The sequence below is a fragment of the Triturus cristatus genome, chromosome 1_2, assembly GCF_964204655.1.
Source record: "Triturus cristatus chromosome 1_2, aTriCri1.1, whole genome shotgun sequence".
Classification (NCBI taxonomy): Eukaryota; Metazoa; Chordata; class Amphibia; order Caudata; family Salamandridae; genus Triturus; species Triturus cristatus.
The window spans coordinates 139,485,117-139,507,823 of NC_140580.1; the positions used below are offsets into that span (position 1 = coordinate 139,485,117).

Here is a 22,707-nt window from a genome sequence, read left to right on the forward strand (position 1 = left end):
TTTCTGCTGGGTACCCTGCCCACCTCTGGCTGAGTCTCCCCCAAACGCTTTCTTGTGGACCCTGGTACTCACCCAGCGGTCCACCTCCGTAGCAAGCTTCCTGGGGTCAGTCAGCTTACTATCAACTAGGTGCTGGCGCAGATCTGCAAAACAGACTAGACAAGTGCTCCCATGCAATCAAATTGTAGAGCCCCTGAAAATCTGTCACATTACTGCCCTTCACTCAGCCATCCAGTAACCGGCAAAACACATCCACACATTCCAACCAAGTGTTGGCATCAGACTTCTTACTGGACCTGAACTGATCACTGTACTTTTCAAAAGTAAAACCATACTTAGTGAGAAGGGCGTCCTTCATGTTGGGATAGGTGAGGTGATACCCCTTACCCAAAGCCATTAAAGTATCCCGGGCTTCTTCCAGAAAAATAGGCCACAATCCTGCTCCCCAATTCTCCCCAGGGACCCCATTCATGTGTATTGCTGCCTCGTAACCCTGAAACCACCTTTGTATGTCGCCCCCCTTCTTGAATTCCTTGCCTACATTCATAGGGCTGTGTACAATTCTGTCTGCCTGTCTTGACGAGATGCTGCCACCATCTGAGCTGGCTCTATTCCTTAGCTCCAGCTCCTTAAGACTTCGCTCATGATCTATTATCATCTTCCTTTCCTCCATGGCTATTCTTTTTTCTTCCCTTCACTTTCTATCCTGAGTTTCTCAAACTCGTACTTCCTTGCTTCCAGCCTGTCCTCCAGCTCCTCTGGGAACAGACCACTGCTGCCTGGCCTGGAGGGTTCCCCCCTCCCAAAAGCACATCCACCCTAGAAATAGGCTCCTCTGCCTCTCCACTGAGATCACCAGACTGCTTGCTGGCATGTCTGGCTGCTACCCAGGCCCTCAGCACCTTTTGTAGCTCCTCCTTCCTCGTGAGGCCTCTGACTTGGACTTTTAGGTTTTTCCAAATTGATTTCTTAGACTCTTAGGAAGTGGGACGCGCTGCTCGCCTGACTTGAGAACGGCTTCCTGACTATGCCATATCGCGCTTTCTCGCTGCGGCGAGTGTTAGGTACAAGCAGATTTAAAATTGGCTTTTAAACTTGTATAAACTGTTGCTGGGATGGTTTTAAAAAGTGTTGCCCAAATTCACTCTGCCCTCATACTTGCACAATAAAATTAAATAGCATCTCACCTCGCTGCTTCAGCGAGACAGCAGACAACGGACTCCCTGACTTCCTGGTTGAGCTCCGCCCACTGAGCACTATTTTAGCTAGCGCTCTAGTGGTTGGCTGGAGCTTGGGACAACCCTACTTAGGGGAGGAAATGCTAGCGAGCAGCGGGCGCGCCAGAGGCAAGCCCGTCTGCGCCCGTCTGCGCCCGTCCGCGCGGCGGCCGCGGCCAGCGCCAGCCATGCTGCTCGCCTGCATACTGGTAGGATCTGCTACTCTAGGGAAACTTTATTAAGTCTTGATAAGAGGGTATGGGAGGGAGACCAAACGACTTTAATGTGTGGGCTAATCAACAGAAGATCATTGGTAAAACATTACCAAGAGACTTTTAGTATGTTGGAGGACTTGGACCTGGATCTGTTGTTTATTACGGAGACCTGGACTAACTTAGACTCCTCAGTGCGGCTCGATAGGTTACAAAATCATTCATAAACCAAGGCCCATAGGGAGAGGAGGGGGCGTTGGGATAATCTTTCAAGAAAAATGGAGCTGTGCACCCCTACAGATAAAAGAGATCGAAGGATACGAACTCCTAGGTTTTACACTGCAAGAATCTAAGGGGAGACTGCTGACAGGCCTGGTTTGTTATAGGCCTCCAGGGCCAGCCCCTCAGCATCGGATATTACTTGATACCATCGCTGCCTTGGCACTGACACACTCCAGGCTGTTATTCTTGGGTGATTTTAACCTCTGGGATATTGGGAGCCCAGGGAACCATCTGCAGTCGTTAAGCCAAACATGTGAGAACCTTGGTTTACATCAGCTAATACAGGGGCCAACTCACCAGGGAGGTCACACGCTGGATTTGGTGTTTGCTAATCGGACTGAGACTAAGGTGCTTAACATCACGCCTTTAAACTGGACTGACCACTTCCTGATACACTTTAAGATGTCCATTCCTAAGACCACACAGTATAGGAAAGCTCAGTCTACCTATCGGTGGGGAAGAGACTGGAGGAAATTGCCAAAGGACAGCCAAGCCCCTCTCTTTCAAAGTCAGACCCTCTTTAACCCTGATGAGTCAGTAGATAAGAACTATAACAACTATAGCAATTTCAGAACTAGCGTTCTTGATGGCTATGCTCCGCTAAAAAAGATCAAGACCAGAGGGAAACCCTCGGCACCATGGTTTAATGAGGAGCTACAACTGATTCGTACGGCCCGCCGACAGGCTGAGAGGAGGTGGTGCAAGTCATACTCAGTTACTGATAGGAGAGCATTGAAATTAGTACAGGGCCAATATAAACAGGCCATTGTGGGGGCCAAATCACAATTTTATGCCAGCTCAATTTTACAGGCGCCTAACGGCACAAAGGCCCTTTTTAAGATCGTGAGGGACCTTTCTAACCCTGGATGCATGGCCAATAAAACGCAGGCATCACAAAAACTGGGTGATGAAGTCGCCTTGTTTTTTGATGACAAGGTTGCAAAAATTGTGGGAAGGCTTAATCAGGGTGTCACCTATACCCAGGTAGGCGGCGAAGAAATGCAAACCGACATATCCCTTGAGCACTTTCAACCTCTCACCGAGACACTTTTTAATTCCATCGCTCAGGAGATATCCTCTGGGTCACCTCTTGACCCCCTCCCACATAAGATCTGGAAGGAATATGGTCCCGACCTGTTCCCAGGATTGCGGCAAATCTGCTGCCAATCCCTGAGGGAAGGAGTAGTACCTGAGGCCTGGAAGCAGGCTGTGGTAACCCCCTTGCTGAAGAAGCCATCTTTAGACCCTTCAATACTAGCCAATTTCCGCCCAATATCCCTCCTGCCATTTCCCATTAAGATCCTGGAGAAAATGGTCAGTAAGTCTCTGTCATGTTACCTGGAAGGAAACCATCTATTAGACAGGGACCAGTTCGGATTCCGACCAGGACACGGAACGGAGACTGCTCTGACAACTCTGTTGGACAAGCTAAGAACGCGTGCCGATAACGGTGACTCCTCTGTGTTGGTGTTGCTGGATATGTCGGCTGCTTTCGACACAGTTAATCATGCAGTACTGATCGCGAGGCTAGAGAGGTTGGGGGTGAGGGGCTGTGCTTTGAAATGGCTACAGTCCTACCTATCAAATAGACAACAGGTGGTAACCATGGCACCATTTGCCTCCTCGAAGTCTCCGGTCCATCATGGAGTACCTCAGGGATCGACAATCAGCCCGATCCTCTTTAATATCTACCTAAGCCCTCTGATCCCTATTATAAAATCTTATGGGATTGACTTGGTTAATTACGCCGATGACAACCAATTATTCTTGTCTTTGGAGGGAAAATATGCGGTGCCTTTGAACATCTTTCAGGCGTGTATGGGCCAGGTTTCGGATTGGTTGAAGGCCAATTCCCTACAGTTTAACTGGGGGAAGACAGAGCTGCTGTATTACTCTGCAGCAGGAAGATTCAAAATCCTCCTGGGTGAATTCAGGCTTAGGCCTGAGGAGGATGTTATGGTGGCCACAAAGACGGTTCGTAACTTGGGGGTGCTGGTGGATGAGGACTTACAGATGCAATCGCAGGCTAATAAAACAATTAGCATCTGCTTTGGTCTGGCAAGAGCCCTTCAACAAATTTTACCTCTCCTGCCTAGTGAGGCCAGACCCCCGGTGGTTAGAAGTATAATCCTGGGTAGACTGGACTATTGCAACTCCCTGTATCTGGGTGCTCCCCAATACATCCTGCAGGGGTTGCAAAGAGTCCAGTCTATGGCAGCCAAACTGGCCCTTGATAGACAGCGTGGCTCGTCTGCTACTCTGGCTCTCAGGGACCTTCATTGGTTACCCATCAGAGACAGAGTTAGCTTCAAGTCACTTTGCATGGTATACAGGGCTCTACATAATATGGGACCAATGGCTCTGCGAGAGAGATTCTCCTTGTACGTGCCCAGAAGATCTCTTCGATCCGCCAGTCAAAGTCTGGTCTCTGTTGGAAGAGTTAGGACGGCTAGGATGGGAGGAAGGGCCTTTGGTATAGCAGCAGCATATCTGTGGAACAGGCTACCGCAAAACATCAGGCAAGCCGACTACCTGATGGGCTTCTGGAAGGACCTTAAGACCTGGCTATTTGCCAGGACTATGAAGTAAGCCTCCTGATTAAGAGCTCAGTCGTTTTCCCCTGTCCTAATTTTCATTCATCAGGTCTCTAAGCGCCAGGATACCCGTTGGGTGACAGCCGCGCTATATAAGCATTTTATACAGTACAATACAATTCCCTAACATTGTAGGATTCCAACCTATCCTTCTCAAAGGCAATTTCCAGGGATGCAACAGATGATGCTCTTGATTCAGGCATGATGAAGTAGCAAGTTCAAACTGGCAAGATCAAAAATCGGCCACAAAGAAAAAGAACCAGTATGTGGCACTATGGTCTGCGATATTGCAGTAGTGCACACCAATCACGGTAAGTCAAGTGCAAACACAAGTCCTATCCTCACCGCTAACAACCAATGTTAGAAATGGGATTTTTGGTTGGCTAGAGCATGTGCCAAAGTTGGGCAGAAACCACCACAGGATAAGGGAGTTACACTCCATAAAAAAAAAAACGCTCACCCCCTTGGTAGCTTGGCACGAGCAGTCAGGCTTATCTTAGAGGCAGTGTGTAAAGCATTTGCACCTAACCAACAGTAATAAAGTGTAAGCACTACAAAAGGACACCACACCAGTTTAGAAAAATATCCAATATTTTTATATACTTAAGACAAGGCCAAAAACGATACAAATCCACAATACAGTACTTAAAAATCTTTGGTTATCAAAATATGCTTGAAAAATAGATCCTTGAGGTCGATAGCTCTGTCCGGGGCTATCACAGCGTCGTGAGCAAACAAATCCAAACAGTCCTGGCTGACCGCGGCGTCATGGGCCAGCTACGGTGTCGGGAAGAACCCCAAACAGTACCTTTTAGAAACGCAGGGCATTGACAACCTCTCGTTGTGCTTCTGAAAACACGGCGTCCGCAGGCATCGGTTCCGGAGGTCGGTGTAGGAGTCGTCGGGGCCCTCGAAGTCACACGTGTTGCAGATCAATCTCCTCTTTGTTGAAGTCAGGAGCGCTGGTGTCGGCAGGTGTCGGGTGCTGTGGTGCGACGTGCAGCGGTGCGGTGCCCTCAGGTCGCGGTGCGAGCATCAGCTCGGTGGCGGTGTCAGATGGCGTCGTCAGTGAGACCAGGGTCGTGGTGCGAAGTGAACGCGGTGCTGGCAGGTCGCAGTGCAAGCAGCGGCGTCGTCGTTGCTGAAGAGCTGTCGTCGGCTGAAGAACTGTAGTCGATGGTGCCGGCGTCGGTAGGCCAAGGCTGCGGTGCAGGATGAGGGCAGTGCGTCGTGTAACTTTACGAGCGGTGCCCTCGAACCACGGTGCAAGCAGCGGCATAGATTTCGGCGTGGAGCGTCGTTGTCGGGGATACCAAGGCATCGTCGTGAAGCGAGGTGGTGCGGAGTGCGGTGCCCACAGGTAGCAGTGTGAGCAGCTGCTTGTGGCGGCGTCAGCAGGCATCGTCGGTGAGACCAGGGTGGCGGTGCGGCATTGCCCTCTCCGGTGCCGGCAGGGGCGTCATAGACGGCGTCGGGCTGCATTTTCTTTTATTGCAGCACAAAGCACACAGTCCCCATTGCTGAGGGCAGAAGAGCTTGAAGTCTTTGCTGTTCCTGAGACCTCTTGAACAAGGGGCAAGCTCTACCTCAAGCCCTTGGAGAAACTCACAAAGTAGGTTGAAGAAAGTTCAGTCCAGTCCTTTTACTGCCCAAGACTGAAGCAGCCACTGCAGGCCAACACAGCAAAACACACAGCAAAGTGGTAGTGCCTCCTCACAGCTTCTCCAGCTCTTCTTCTTGGCAGTCTTCTTGGTCCAAAAGAGTTCTAAAGTTCAGGGGTCTTGGTCCCAATATTTATATCCCAAAATCCTTTGATCTCTTAGGCAGAGAGTGTCTGTGCCCAGCCAGAACCAGTTCTGCCTTCTCTGGTGTGACTTCCTGGCAGGAGGTGGAGACGGCATGGTCAGAGGCAGACCAGGCCCTTTGAGGTGCAAGGAAAGCTCCTCCCCTTTCCCCAATTGCAGCCCAGGCCTATTCAGCCCTTTCCTGACCCACCTAGACTATCTGGAGCCACTCCTGCTCCCCAGCCTTCTGTCATCCAAAAGCCAGACAGGCAATCCACATTCCAGCAGAGGCACAAAGGATGACTGAGCAAGAAAATACCTACTTTCTAAAAGTGGTATTTTCAAACTCAGAATGTAAAAATCACCTTCACGAAAAGATGCATCTTTAGATTCTGATTTCAGGCATACAAAACTTTATTTTCCTACCTAATTCCCCAGGCCAGTTATGTTCATAAGATGTTATAAACAAACTCCCCATTCTGTCCTATGGGGAACAGGTAACCTTGCAATGGCGAATAACAAAATTGTCTGTAATTTGCTATCAGGACATGCTACACACACCAGGGCATGTCCTACCTTTCACATACACTGCACCCGGCCCACAGGGGTACCTTGGGTCTACCATAGGGATGGCTGACATGTAAGAAAAGGGAAGGTGAGAGACTGGCAAGTGGGTGCACTGGCCAAGTTGAGATGGCAGTTACAAACTGCACGCAGAGTCCGCAATGGCGGGTCGGAGTTACCTTTTCAGGGCTACTCACGTGGGTGGCACAATCAGTGCTGCAGGCCCACTAGTAGCATTTGATTCACAGGCCCTGGCACACTCAGTGCACTTTACTAGGGACTAACAAGTAAATCAAATATCCAATCATGGAAACACCAATCCATAACACAATTTACCACAAGAGCACTTGCCAGTCAGTCAGTCAATTCATCTTTATTCGAATTTTCAAAATTCATAAAAGCAGTGACATATGCACAAACCAAAAAAGTTAGTTATAATTCCAATTATATGTAAACAACACACATTACAGGGTACATATTATATGGAAAAATTATTTCAGGGGTTTTCCATTGTTTTACGTACATGGGTTACAACTCTCAAAAAAGTGCTAACACGGAAGATCAATTCATCAGTATGCAGGGTGAGGAACATCGCGTAAGACTGCTCCAAAGAAAGTGGTCTTTGTTTCTTAAAATATGGGAATAAAAACCATTTGATATATTTTAGATAAAATTTACAGAAAAAGAAAAAATGTAGATCATTCTGTAGACTCGCTCCGTCACATGGGCATAGCATTCTTTCAGATTTAGATGAACAAAAACCTAATGGAAAACATAATAAAAATCTGACAGTACCTGCCCTTAGACGGAGTAATAACGATCTTTCCCAATTTGTCATCGGTAACATGGGATACAAAGGTATTGACTGTCTAAACAGGTCTTTATTTATATAGGCCTGGACGGTTGATATAGTTAATTCCACATCTGATCTTGTATTACTATAAAGTGCATACAGTGCAGACTTAATTTCATTTTTATCTGTAGGCTCAATCTTAGTAGGGTCAATAAATAAGTGGCCTTTACCCACACTGCATAATTTCTTAAAAACGCCAGCAAGCCACGGGATTCTCATCCCTTTCTCACAGTTTAAACAATCTCTTATAATTTCATGGGTTAAGGATGCCGCTGTATTCCTCCAAATTGTCAGCCAAAACAGGGCCGGTCTTATTCCTATAAAATCTGTTATATAATGCAAATTTAATTCACAATGACAGATATACTCCGATGTGGCAATAGGGACTCCAAGGAGTTTTCTACAGAAACGGTTTTCCTCGGTTTGGATACTAGGTGTCTTGACCAGACCCCATATCTCAGCCCCATTAGTTGCTACCGGTACACATTGTGATTGAAATTTTTTTTAAATAGCTTTAGTAGCTTCTATTTTCTTAGGCCGTGGGAGACTGAGAATAGAATTAATGGCTTTTGAGAACTTGCTCGTGGCGTGGGCCAAATGTCCACTCCACGAGCCGTTCGCAGCAAAAACCATTCCTAAGTAGGGAAAAGTATTTGTAGAGTATAGCTTGTCAGTTCCCACCGAAATAGCACTAAGCTGTCTTTTCCCCGGCCTACAGGACATAATAAGAGATTTTTTTAAATTTACTTTAAGATCTAACTTATCCATGTGCTGTACAAAACTTTTAACCAAAATGCGCAAGGCGTTCGGGGTGAGACCCATAAGTACCGCATCATCTGCGTAAAGCAATGTCGGTAAAGGCCTCCCCCTTATTTTTGGGACATCCGTAGTTGCCAATTTTAGGGAGTTACTTAACCCATTAATATAGATAATAAACAACAGGGGTGCTAAAACGCACCCCTGCCTAACTCCTCTTTCCACTCTTATGGCCCCAGAGGTTTCCCCTGCCATCCCAATCCTTACTTGGGCTTTTGTGTCAGTATGCAGATAGGCCAAAAAATGTACAAGGGGCGCATCTAGGCCATAATTTAAAAGGATAGACCACAGTTTGGACCTATTAACAAAATCGAATGCGGACGATAAGTCCATGAAAGCTAGGTATATTGGTGACGACCTGGCGATATTGTATTTGCCAATTACTAAATTTAGATTTAGGCACTGCTCCGTCGTCCCGACCCTACTTCGAAATCCCATTTGGCATGGGTCCAGAATACCTAATTCCTCTGCCCATATATTTACTCTGTTGTATAAGACTCGTCCCAAAATTTTCAGTGTGTTGTCCAAAAGTGAAATAGGTCTATAATTTACTGGGTCTGTTCTCTCCCCCTTTTTATATATTGGTACAATTATACTTGTGGACCATGTTTCAGGCATAGATGCTAGAGGTAAACTATTAAAAACGTTCATTAGAATGGGTGCCCAAAGTTCCGGTTTCCATTTAATTATGTCTATTGGGAAACCATCTGGCCCAGGGGCCTTATTGCCAAGACTTTGTTTAATAGCCACAGTCACCTCACCTAAACTAATCTGTATAGAGCATAGTTGACCAGGTGTATATTCATCAGTTACTTTTAGGGGTATTGCATATACTTTTGAGAAGTGATCTTCCCACCGGTCACTCGGGATAGTACAACTAATTGTAGACAGTTGTTTTCCCATGTTACGCATCTTTTTCACTGTAGACCAGAAAGTAGATGCATTCTTTCCTACAGCGGCGTCAGATAGCTCCTCCCACTGCTCTTTCAGGATCGCTGCCTTACGCATCTCTATCGTAAATTTGTTTTTCTTTCTTGCCGCCGTGACCTCCAGTTGGGATCTCGGTTTTACGTTCAGTGCTTTGCGTAAAGCTCTATTAGCAACTGAGCAGTTTCTGTCAAACCACCTAGGATCCTTACCTATCTTTTGGTTAGGGACAGATAGAAGTGATTTTATGACTCTACATAAACTAGTAAAGTCTTTAATTACCCTTTCATTGTTCCCATCTGGGAATGTACATGAGTCAATCAGATGTTGGTGTTTATTTATAACATGCTCAGTTACCCTTCCACTATCAACCCCCCTCCATTTCAACCTCAAATTATTTGTAACGGGATTAATGTCTCTGGCACCTAAAAAACTTGCAAATACTGGAGAGGGACCCAATTTAATTTTTGCAACTAGTGCATTGTGGTCCCCGAAAGCAGTTTCTAGAACCCCAGCTATTAGAAGGCAATCAATTAACTCAGGTGTCATGAAAATGTAATCAATGGTTGAACAGTGATCTCTTCCTCTAAATGTTGGAGCATTAATTGTAGGGGTGTAGTTTATATCCATCACGTTAGTTAAAACATACTCACGGATAAAACAATCCAGTTCTATACCACGTTTTATTGCACGGTCAGTTTGCATATTTCCTTCTTTTATTTCTGATTTAGGAATCTTTGCGTTAAAATCCCCCGCTAGGATGATCCGGTTACCGCTACTATTATTTGATGGTTCAACAATATCTGATAAAAATGTAAAAAGTTTTATAAAATTTGTATTTGGAATTGAATCAAAATCATTATTATAAAAATTAATCACATAAATGGGGTCCTTCCTTTTATATTCAATAGCCTGATATTGGGGTTATTAGTTGGTATTATCTTTATGCTTCCACCTGCTGTTATCCTAACGCCAGTCAATAACCCACCCTTAGGGCGGCCAAAATCAGTCTTAGTAGCAATTACACTATTGCAGTGGAAGCCTTCTATCTGAAGGTCCGTGATAGCCCAAGTCTCCTGGAACATTATTATGCATTTGTCCAACAATATCCTTAACCAGTCGGGATCCGATAATCTGGACTCCAATCCTGCAACATTCCAGCTAAGGATATTAAGGCCAGTTTCCTTAGATTTATTTAAGCAAAATTTTTGGCTTTCCCCATTTTCAGTCTCCTCATTTAGGAGCCTGTGTGTGGGCTCTACAATCCCTTCACTTCCCCCAGTATTTTCCATTACAACAGTCTCAACATTATTTATCTCTATTACTGATGGACACTGTGTAATAGGTACTACAGCTACGTCTATATCTGTATCCCTATTCTCCAAATTTAATTTTGGATGACTATTAACCATCTGATTGGTTCTACCATTATTCAATCTCTGCCCCTCCCACTCTCTGGTTGGGGAACCAATAAAAGCTATGGGTCAATCTACAGATTCCAAACAGCTGTACCTATTAAAGGTCAGGATCCCTCTATAAATTCCCAAAAAGCCTCTATCACTACAGTGGGATGCTCCCCGCTCGCCCCAATCTCCTCTCCCATCCCGATGGCCCAGTCTGCTCCAACTCCCTTCGCCACAACCCGACCCAAAGCAGCTCATAGAGGGGTAAAAAAAGGCAAGTCTTTTTGTTTCAATGCGTTCATTACATTCATTACGTCCTTGGTTTTCCCATGAGCATATATAGTCTACTATTTTAGGGTCCTCAAAATTAATTATTACGCAATCCCCACTGATCTTTTTCTCTTCTTGTCCCACCCAGGGCACTCTACGCATCATTAGAATCCTGCTTGACCGGTGGGGAGGTAGTGGGCGATTAGTATTAAGCCAATGTTGGACTTTATTCTTTAATTGCCGACTGGATTCATCTAAATGATCCGCCATTTCTGGGACCCCTGTCATGATCACCACATAGGGGCTGGCTTCTGGGGGCAATTTAAATTTAAGTCTATCCTCTTTCACTCCCATGACCCGAACTCTTTTAGAAGGTGTTGCGGGGGTATTGGATGAGGTATTTTCCTGTCTATTAGGCACAGTTGAAGTAGCCGATTTATTGGCCATTTGCTTATCTGGGGCCTGCATGGTGCTTAACTTTACATTCGGGAGTATCACCGACAAATTAGAATCAATTGGTTTAGGTTTTATTCCCCCAGTCTTTGACGCCCCATGCTTAAGAAGATCTTTGGGGGGAGCACTCAGTGTGGCCACTTGTTTTTCAATGTGTATCAGTCTAGTCTCTATGGGGGACAAATAAGTTTTAAAGAGGTCCCCAATTCTTGCCAACAATTGATTATTTGTTTCACAATTATTGCATTTAGTACATTTATCACATATTCCACCAGAGGTACCCAGGGCCTTTACACTTTCAACATCTGAGACTACGTTTATCACATCTAAATGTGTATCCCCTCTGCCTTTATTTCCATGATAATTTAATTATTTTGCTTGCTTTCTCTTCGACATACAAGGCTTTTTGGCTTTTGACTTGCACTTTACCACTGGTCAGCAGTGAGAAAAGTGCGCAGACACACTACGCCAGCAAAAACAGAGTAAAAACCGGGAGGTCAGAGAGCAAAAACTCAGGAGAAACACACCAAAAGATGCCAAGACTAACAAGCATCGATATGTTAATCTTTAAGTATAGAGAATTGCAGTAGTCAATGCGTGAAGTAATATGTGCGATGACCACTGCAACTGTGAGCTCAGTTAAAATAAAAGGAAAGACCTTTCTTAGAGTTTTGATGATGTTAAAACAAAAGCTCACCGTTCTTTTCGTCTGAATGTCAAAGGAAAGAGAGGTGTCAAAGAACACCCCTAAATTATTTGCCTCTGTAACAGGAAAGGGTAAAGGGCTGCAAGACTCCGGCCACCACAATTCAGACCATACCTACATTTGCTCTCCAAAAATCAAAAATGCTAGCATGGCCATATGTGCATCTCTGCTCAAATTCCTTTCACTATGATGCAAAACTTGTTGCCTACTACCTAATAAGGTTCATTAGACTTTGAGACCAAATAGTGTCAACACGAACTCCATGGATTAGTTTGTGTATCTTCTGCCACTACAATGAACCAGTCAGAAGAAGAGGAAGACTGTGGGGGCATAGTTGAAGGCTGTCACTACTATTCCAGTTACTTGAAAATGAATAAGTATTCTAGACTCCCAACGAGCCCGTAAGACTTAACTGGGTGAACACAAGGCCATTATTACTAAACTCTACGCTAAATCCAGTTTCTGCAGTTTAGAGGCTGGTATGTGCTAGAATGTCATCAAAACTACTACATCCAAACCGAGACACCCTGCCCCACCTTCAGCAACAACTGGGAAACTCTGGTTTTAGAGCACATTGTTGTATTATCTAAGGAAACTGAGTCCTTGTCTGCCTGCACTGGTTTGTTTTCTCCTGTGGCACATACCTTTATTCTCTAAAAGAGCTACAAATGAAACAAGCATTGGCATAACCAATAGGTCTCGCCTTTGGGACCTTATAAGTGTTTAGCCATGCAACAGTTGCATAACTAAATACTTATAAGGTCCCAAAAGCGAGACCTATTGGCTATGCCAAGCAGCCGTGAAAGTGATCGCGATCAAACATCAAAGCGGCCGTGAAAGTGAAAGTAAATCGCCGTCAAGCACGGCACGCGTGCCCGCGCACATGCACTGTAGCTCTAGGCTGGCCTGGTAGCACTTTTTGGAGCCCTCTCAATAAGTCTCCCCAGACCAGCGCATGCGCTGGGTCAGGCGAGACCTAAAAATCACTCTGTCAAAACAACACTGCAAGACAGGACGGGAAGACAAGTACCAGTCCTACTCATTTCATGGGTTTATAGTTTTATGAAGTGAGACATCGGACAGGTTTCAGTGCAACTGTCTTCTTAGCTAAGTCCAAAGACAGCTGCCAGCGTCAAGCATATGGGCTTCTAGTATACTCTGTCTGAGAGACTGCTTGACTACGCTTACGGAGAACACAGTATCAAAATGTCTCTTGCCATTTGGACACCTAATTGTCTGTGGTAGTTCACAAAGTTAAAAAAGACCGCAGGAAGGGCAGACCAGGAAAAGGCCCGTGGACCAACATGACATGAGAACCGTCAATAGGAGAGCCACTCGTCAAAGCCACAAAGAAAAATATGCAAGACATCAAGCATAACCAAAATCGGAGATAATGGTATTCCAGCCTTATTTTATCAGTGTCTCGAGCCCAGAAAGCAGAAGCTCCTTCACTCATTCTCTGACCATATTTCTTGCCGTACCATTATAAAGTCGAAAAAGCAGGCACACTTTGTTTGCCAGGTTACTGTATGAATGAAAAGGGGAGGTGTCAAAATCACTGTTCCACCTCATTTCAGACACACCTGCACGAGCTCCCCAAACACTAGTGCGCTCACTTTTAAAATTCTTAACTTGAACGCTCAATTTAAAGCTCTTGATGTATTCAGAGAAACAAGAAGGCAGACACCAGTCAGAAGCCTCTTTCTACGTACATTGGCACCCTACAAGGAGCTGCAGTACTTTCCCCAGCATGACAACCACAGCCTAGAAGGCCTTGACCTTTAAGCGGAAGGACCCGCAAATGGCGTAGCCTGAGCTGGAAGCACTTCCTGGTTCTGCAGACAGGCTTTGCATGAATGTTCTATGCTCGTGGTGCCCAAGTGCGGTCGTTGTCTGCTCAGTGGGTCTCAGACAGCACTTCAGCGTAAATGTAAACTCCTGTCACTCATCACTGTACAAGATCAACTCACGTGACCGAACATACCTCCCAGAGGAGTACAAAAACACAACTAAGAAAACAACACCTACCTTGAAAAAGGATGAGAAAACAGGCGGCGTGGAAGGATAGCAGCTGCATCATAATGAAAGGACTGAAATGTAAAAAATACAACTATTAATTAAAAGAATTATGTAGTATCCAGTTTTAAAAAAGTCCCTTTGGATTCTAACTCCTCTCAACCAGTTTTCAATGCCTTAGTTTAATGCATTATTAACAAAATAATTCACAAACAATCTGAAATACACGAATAGTCATCAGTGACTATCTATGCTGTAAATATTCACAGTGATGAACCGCAACCGTCTCAGCTTTTTGATAGATTATTTTGTTAATTAGGAGAATGTTAAATATTGTGAGCATTTGCGTAAAAGAAGTGCAGTTTTATTTCCTTGCCTTTGCCAAAAGTTAACATGAATGTCTTACCCTGAGCAGAATAGTGCAATCCTCTGAAATTGTTCATAAATGCGTACTTCTTGATAATGTCTCAACCAATGGGCATACAAAGATATGGATAGCCAACGGTAGCAAGCAAGGCAAATGAGAGTTTGAAGGAAAGAGAAAGAACTACAGGTATTGGTCAGTGACCCCAGATTCACTTTTTCAAACCAAATGCTGGCGAGCAGGAGCCCCTCTCCCTGAACCCCAGTCTTGGACAATACCCGGCCAGAATAAGAATGTTTATAGGAGTCCGCTAATGGAGTTGTGCAAATAATTATACATTTTCTTCTCCTAGTACTGGTGCACCAGAGGCTTGGGTGAATTCTGTCGAGATCTAGAAACGTCGGTGGCGCTGTGGTGGACACAGTGTTGTTCAATTACATATTAAAGTAGGAAGGGGTGCCGTTGATTCTGCTAGGTGTCTACACCACAACACCTCAAATGGATCAGAATAATCCAAAAAAAGTGAAAGTGTGTGAAATAAAAGGTTGCTCCTTGTGTAATAGGCGAGGAAGGGGAACAAAGCAATCGGATGTTCCAAGTGATAGTATCATTTCAGATGTTTACTTGGTTGATTCATGAATGTAAATGATATCCATGAATATAGAAAAAAAACTTGGACTGAGTCATACTCTCACTAATTTTTTATTTATTAAAAGTGAAGAGGTTTTTCTTTTTTTTAGTAAAGAAAACTAGCACTTGCCACATGTCATTGCTTTGGTATTCATCCTTTACAAACCCACAGGAGAGGGCTACAGGCTCTTTCTATCGTTGGACCATTTGAAAGATTACTCTTCCAAGCACTGCTTCAGTGGGGCAGTAATACTCAACTATGAACATTAAGAACACCGTATTTACAATTCACATTGTAAATACTCAACGACTTGATATACATTTTAGGTCTTGTTCGCCATAAACATTCGCCATCGCGTTTCCCTAATACGCAAGAATCCAGGTTACTTACAAGTAAATAGAAAAACATCTGGGTTTCGAAAGCGCATACAGTATGTAGCCTTTATGTTACCAGACAAAGTTAACTCAGATGGTTCATATACACTTCTCAAAGACTGATATTTCTCAGTTAGAACAGGTTATCTTCATTTTGATGTACTTAACCAACACATGATATATAAATAGTTTTATACAATGCTGCATACAATAGGTTTACTATTTTAAGCACTGTAAACAAGAAGCTGTAATAATACCGAGTTTGTCGTTATTTAATTTATCAACCTCAGAAGGATGAAAGACTGTGTTGGACTAGGCAAGATTTCAATTTGAGGCCCGCAAGTCAAACACAGACGTTGGCAGCATGTGCTCAACCCTGTGAGATATTCTGTCACAGCGTTTGCTGTCTGTGTTCTAATCACCAGTAATACCCTCACCTCATTTGAAAAGCTGGGCCACGAAAAGACATCTCTCCACTATTACCAATTGAAGACTAGTCTCAACTAATCTGCGTTCCCATAACAATTCTTCCACTAAATTTTAGCCGTAGATTTTCCATGTACTTTGCTCACATAGCACAGACAGAAGCATTTTATTGTTGCATTTTTTGTCATCGTTTGTTTTACATGGCTGCTTGCTGTGCTTTTCATTGGTGCAGTGGAATTTGTTGTGAGCCATGTTGGTGACACAGTTTACGTATGGGTGATATGTCACTCTGAGGATGCGAGGGAATCCTTTAGTCCAAACCTGGTGTCCTCCTGACAGCAGAGATTGTGGTAAATGGAGCTCACACACACACACAACTTGTATCAAACAAACCGCAGGCCTTGCAGCCACCTGGCTTACCACTTGAGGTCACTGGAGAAACAGAGCCCGGGGCTTAGATCAGGGAACTAAGAAATGAGTAAACACCTTCATGGTGCCCACTTTCTACCCTTCTCTTTAGTGCAGAGGAGCAAAGATCTGCTCACCACTGGCCACCTTTACCCCCTTGCACAGATACATGCAAAGACTCCATACCACTGACGCACGCACACGCACCATACACCCACCTAACTTCCTCCAGGACAGAGATGTGCAAGGTTCTTGTCTATGTAGTCCTCATGGCACTTAAGAAGAAAGGGGGCCCAGGGCAATGTAAATTGCCCAGTCCCCCCACTTGGACTGGAGCCATGTTTGAAGCTCCTATTGCATATAGTGACGTAGGGTGGCCCCTTGCTGCAGCCACTCGAGGCCTCAATATCACTCTGGTCCTTCTGAGGCGCTTTCTTGGTAAGTGAGACCCTGAGACTTGAACATATTCACAGCCTCGGGATGGTACTGGCATCTTCTGTGTATAAGGCCCAGGGACTACAGTGCTCCTGATAATCTTCAGGTGCAGAGCCTTGTACCTGTGCTTTGAACAGACCTCTCATCAGGTGAAGGCCATGAATGCATCTCTGTTTGGGGTCCCTGGAGCAGGAATGTCTGAGAGAGAAAGTCCAGCGCAGTGATCTTATCTGGGCAGGAGACGGCGGCGCGGTCTGGAGACCGTTCCGGCCTTGTCATCGCTTAAGTTCCCAGCTCCGCGCCCTTTGAAATCTCAGTGAATGCTTGGCACAAAGTCAGGCGAACGAACAGTGTCCCCCTTTCTCTCCAGGCCGACAAAAACAGTCCATGCTGGCGAAGAGGCCGCTCCGCCAGTGCTTGGCCTCTGTTCCCGCCATTAATGGCCCAGTCGGCCACGCAGAGTGCTTATAAGATGAAACAATAACCGTCTTGGGAGATCTCATGCTCAAATCTGGGTTGGAGATATTGCTGGTCACACAGACCTTGTATATCCTGATCCAATAATCTGCACAATATGGCTTTTTATTTAAGCATGTGCCACGAAGAGTCAGATTTGGGGGGACTTAAAGTTTGTTTGAGCGGTCTTTCAGTACAGACTTCGAATAGACAAAAAAGATGCTTGGAGGGATAAATTTGAAAAGGGAAATATTTCAAGCAATTGAAACAACATGATGCATCAGATGATACACATTATGCTGGATGAAAAAAAGTTGTAAATGTCTGAATTGGTAGCATAAACATATGGAATGTGGAAATGTACAACAATTTACTTGATTCACAAAACTTTGAATGTAAAGTATGTTTTACCTTGCTGTCCCCCACAAACTTCACCAATTGCATGACCTTGGTAGCAGACTGGATGCGAACCAATTGCCTGCAGCTCAGCTCTGAAAAGACAAAAGTACTGGTCTTCGGCAGCACGACCTACCCATGGGACTCCAACGGGTGGCCGTCAGAGCTAGGACCAACACCCACACCCACAGACCACACCAGAAATCAAGGGATGATCCTAGATGACAAGCTCAACATGACGCTCAAGTCAACGCAGTGTGCACCACCTGCTTCCACATTTTACGCATGCCAAAAAAGATCTTCAAATGATTGCCTCAGAACACCAGACGGACTGCCACATGAGGACTCATAACCAGAATGCTGGACCACAGTAAAACTCTCTACGCTAGAATTTCCAAACAACTCCTACGCAGACCATCCAGAACACCTCTGCAAGACTCATACTTTACCACCCATGCCACACCCACATCACACCGCACCTCAAGGAGCTTTAATGGCTTCCAATTCACATGCCTAGATACCCTCATGGGTGATCAGCGAGCTTTGTAAGTCAATATAACGTAACATCCTTGTACCAATCATAACTTTGGAGATAAATCCCACCTCGAGACAGGAAACTGCAGAAAATGCTGAGAAAGCAAGCTCTGCCCTTCCCCACCCACACAGAAATGAAGGCCATGTCGTAAATAGAGAGTGGGTGGGTCATAACGAGTGGAACAGGCGAGATTAGGAAAAATAAAAATTACCAGAAAGTAATCAGGGCATTACCTCTATATTCACCATCCTCGTCCAGTCAATACAAAAGCAACAATGCACTTTGACTTAGAAGACATACACAAACAGCAGGTAGAATGCAAACCCAGTCATTTTGATGAAAGTTCAAACACAAAATAGATTTATGACAAGATGGGACTACGCACACCAATACCAAAGTTCCTCTCATCATTCTCCAAAGTTTGGAGCTTGTAATGATGTACAAAGGTGTGCGGTGAAGCACATGTAGCAGCTCTACACATTTCTGCAATCAAAGTGAATACACTCAACACTTAGCAATCAAACCTATTGCCTAAGAGGACTGAATATATAGTGCCTCATGTATGCAAGGACCTTTGATTCTTTAAGACTGTGCATGAGCATGACCACCACTTCCTTCTTTGAAGGCCCCCTGTCTCTATCAACCTTTTCTTACTTGCTCTACTCTTCTTAAGCATCATTTGCTATATTGCATGGGTCTTGCATTTTGGGTCATAAACACATCTCTTACTAGAACATAACAATCTCAGAATGTCCTTCTCATCCATCTGCACACTTCACAAATCATTGGCACAATCTCACAAATCTCCTACCAACAATGACTCTTCAACTCCTCTAATGTACCTAATTTTTTGAAAAATAATAATTTCAGTCATGAAGAACCTTAGATGTAATGCATAACATTGTTCAGCTTGGGAACACAAGACTAAAACATAGTACCTAGAGCCCACGAGAATCCTGGATTAATAATGCACAAAATGGTTATCATCTTAGGAGCACAAAGGGAAAACCAAAATTAAGCAATTAACTATCTACTAAGTCTAGGCTCTCAGAGTAGCATGCTTTTCATCAAAAAGTGCCTCAACGCCTCATAAGTGGTAGTAAAAGTTATATAAATACAATACAATACAATACCAGAAGATTTCCTTGGACCTCCGCTCATGAAGCTGCCCAATTCCTAGTCAATTTACCCTGAATCTGAGCCAGGAGTGGGATAGAGGCCAATGAATATACCAAGACAATGGTGACCAGATCTGACTACTTATCACTAAAGGAGAGGTCTTCCTGTCTTGGCTGCTGCTCCAAAAGTTAAAGACAAATAGGCTGTCTGAAGGAAAGTACATGATCGGTCTAGATACATCAAGAAAGCCCTTCTAACATCCAGTTTGTAAGAAGCTCCTGTTTAAGAGTTCTAATCCAATGACAAAATGAAGGAATAACTACATCCTGACCCTGGTGGAAATTTGAGGCTACCTTAGGAAAAAAACATAAGGGGCCGGACAAAGCACTACTTTGTCATCAATCATAGAAAGATATGGTGGTCAGTTTAACAGTGCGCTCAATTCAAGTATCCTTCAAGCTGATGTAATTCCAACTACAAAACAATCTTCTTGGTGAAAAATATAATATCAACTGATAGCAGAGACTCGAAAGGATTGCTGTAGGAGGCTGGCTTAGTATATGGTGCACACTTATTAAGTGTAGCACCCTGCACTAATCCAGACACCGTTATGGTGGTTTTAGTGGTCTTAGACAAGTTTAGAAAGCTCTCTAAGTGGTAGCTGTGGAGAGCAGCCTTCAGGCTTAGTCCAGAAGGAGTGTAAAGCAGCTTGTTTTACCAGTACTAATCATATAGTGGAGGTTAAGTGAAAAATAACCACACAGTGTGGTTATAGTTAAGTTAAGTTAAGTTAATAGCATTTATTACGCGCACAGCTGCCCCAGCTAAGGGGCGTCCTGGCGCGCGACAAGGTACAACACAACAAACACAAGACCACAGGAAAGCAACAGATTTAAATATATTTAAATATATAATATATGTATTTATTATAAACACCCACTAACGTATTGCAGTATCTTCTACCCGGACATTTAATCACAATACACAGAATACTTTGATATTAGAACAGGTAAATAGCACAAATACACAGTGGTCACCAGGGGGAGACCAAACCATATACTACTGTCACGGCGCACCCCGGGTGCCGCAGAAGAACACTGAAGAGAACCGCAGCTCCGTGTAGACGGAAGCATTAGCCACAGAACTACACATCCCATGATACCATGGGAGAACGTGTCGTTGGTGACGTCACAACGCACGCTGGATGCTGGGATAAGTACTTCCTGGGTTTTGAAGACCGGTGCCGTTAATTCTTGGAGGTTACCTGCGGCGGAGAAGGTGTCTAGGACCTGGTAGGGGTGCGTATGCACCGTTTCCGATTTCCCCTTCTAAACACTCCTCTTGTGCTTCGCTCCGTTCCCGAGCTGAAGCTGATCGTAGCGGCCCCGTTGGACGAGCCGGGGTTTTGGCTCCTGCGGGGTTGCTTTTGTCCAAGTTCATGACAGTTCCCGAATGCGCTAGGAAAAGCGCACCCTGTATCCACATCAGGAAGCGGGCTCTGCAACCCCGTTGAAGGAGCTAGGTTTGGCTCTTGCGGGGTTGCGAGGTGTTCCTTATTCCGTCCCTTTGCTCTAGCCCTCGCCTTCAGAGGGACCTCGCACGAAGGAAACAGTTGTGCAGCCGCGCAGCGGCCCTCACCTTATTGTTTGTTCTGCCACAGTCGCGTCTTTGTTCCTGGGCATGTATGATGGTAATACAGCCGGGACAGTGGAGACGTACATGTGATACTTAAGCTGGTTTCTTGTGGAGCTTGAGAACTGTTTTACTTGCTGTGATATCTTCCCGATGGTCGTTCATAATAGTGATAGCACAACAATGAAACTGCTGAATACCATAGGGGAGACACAGAATGCTTGATTCTAGCTACGTGTAGTGTCTCTTATCGGACCGAGGATAATTATACCACTGTTTGTTTATTGCCTTCTATAGCAGGGGCTTGTTGAGCTCCTCGGATGACAGCTCCATATCCCCTGTCCCACGCCGCTACGCGTCTCTAGGTATGCTATGTTTATGACAGATACACTAACTTCATGCTGGGCAGCGCTACCACGTTTGTAGTAATGTTGTTCTTCTATCTCTAGATCAAGGTAGAGGCAGTGGCTTAGCAGAGGCTATATCTTGGATAAACGTGCCATTATTTTCCTTTACAGGTATTCGGGAAGGGGACTTAGTGCTGTGTATATTATATGATTGCTGTTCATAGTACATTTCACGGCTGGGTGTATTTATCTTTGTGGGCTTCTCGTTCCAGGTCTCCCTCCCTGCTGATCCCTTCCTTTCCTTCCCTCACCTGATCACTCGATAGAGTCTGTGGCTATATTAAGACCTTTGAGCTATCAGGAGGTGGACCCCATAGAGCATTGTACGTCTCCGAGGATCCGAGGCCCTGACAACTAATGAAGTGGAATGCGAACCACAACCTAAGTCAAGACTAGACCCAGAAGAAGTAGAAGAGCGAGGGACCCAAGGAACCACCCAGGGTAAGTACCCAGTAACCCCATGGAGGCCTTGTGCAGAGTGGGAAGACGACCACGTGCTCATTACAAGTCAATGGGTAAGTCACGGTTGCAGGTTTTAAGAAGAAGGACCCTTCCCAAAGGACCCGGAAGAAACCCTGTGGAATATGGAAGGTTGGAGAGTCATCCCACCTATAAATACCCTGGGAACCATGATACCTACACTAGGGAAGCCAGGTGCATAGGTGCGAAGTGACTTCGGAAACTGCCCTAGACCACAAGGGAGGACATCAGTGAAGATGTTGTTGTCGAAGAAGGTGAAAGAGTCCGGTGGAGCTCAAAGGTGGATTCTAGATGTGACGTACCTGCAAGTAGAGGGGAGAGAATCTGTGCCACTCAGGAGGAACCAGGAGGCACGGAAGACGAATTCCCACCAATACCGGAGATGCAGGAGAGTCGACGGTGCCCTTGAAGCTGCAGCTGTGCGGACCAGGGGATGCTCGGGAAGACCAGGAGCCATTCACAAGCTGTCCCATGTTGGATGTCAAGAGCCAGGGGGTTGGTGTCCGTCGGGAGCACCAACAAGCCTTGGCAATGGAAACAAACATTGCAGACAAAAAAGGTGCAGTGTCGGGACCAGCAAGGTCTAAGTGACTCACCACGAGCAGGTAAATCAGAGCAGGCCCGAGCAAACAGAGGAGCCCACTGGAGCCAAAGAAGACTCTCAAGAGGACCACGGACCGAGGGTACAGGAGTCGCAAGAGGACGTCGAGCAGCTCACCAATGATGAAGGCCCATGGTGCAGAGAATGTGGTGAGGATGTAGATCTTGGTAGCAAGAGATGCTTGAAGCTGGAGCTTCTTGGAGCCCGAAGATCTCTGGTAAAGAGAGTCAACGAGTCTTGACAACGGCACATTTGTGTGGTGCACAGGTGAACTGCTCCAGAGGTTCTGACGAGGGAAACTGGCTTCAAACTTGCTATGAAGACAGTGCATGTCTTGAGGGAGTCG

At 45.2% G+C, this 22,707-nt stretch overlaps 1 protein-coding gene across 1 annotated transcript in view; it reads right to left on the reverse strand.

The window, feature by feature from the left end:
- Positions 1-22,707, reverse strand: part of VWA2 (von Willebrand factor A domain containing 2) — a 270,127-nt gene that overhangs the window by 206,520 nt on the left and 40,900 nt on the right. Inside the window, exon 2 of the mRNA XM_085603290.1 lies at positions 14,110-14,171. Coding sequence (XP_085459416.1) covers positions 14,110-14,161 — 52 coding nt within the window. The 5' untranslated portion in view covers positions 14,162-14,171. The remainder of the gene's footprint in view (positions 1-14,109; positions 14,172-22,707) is intronic.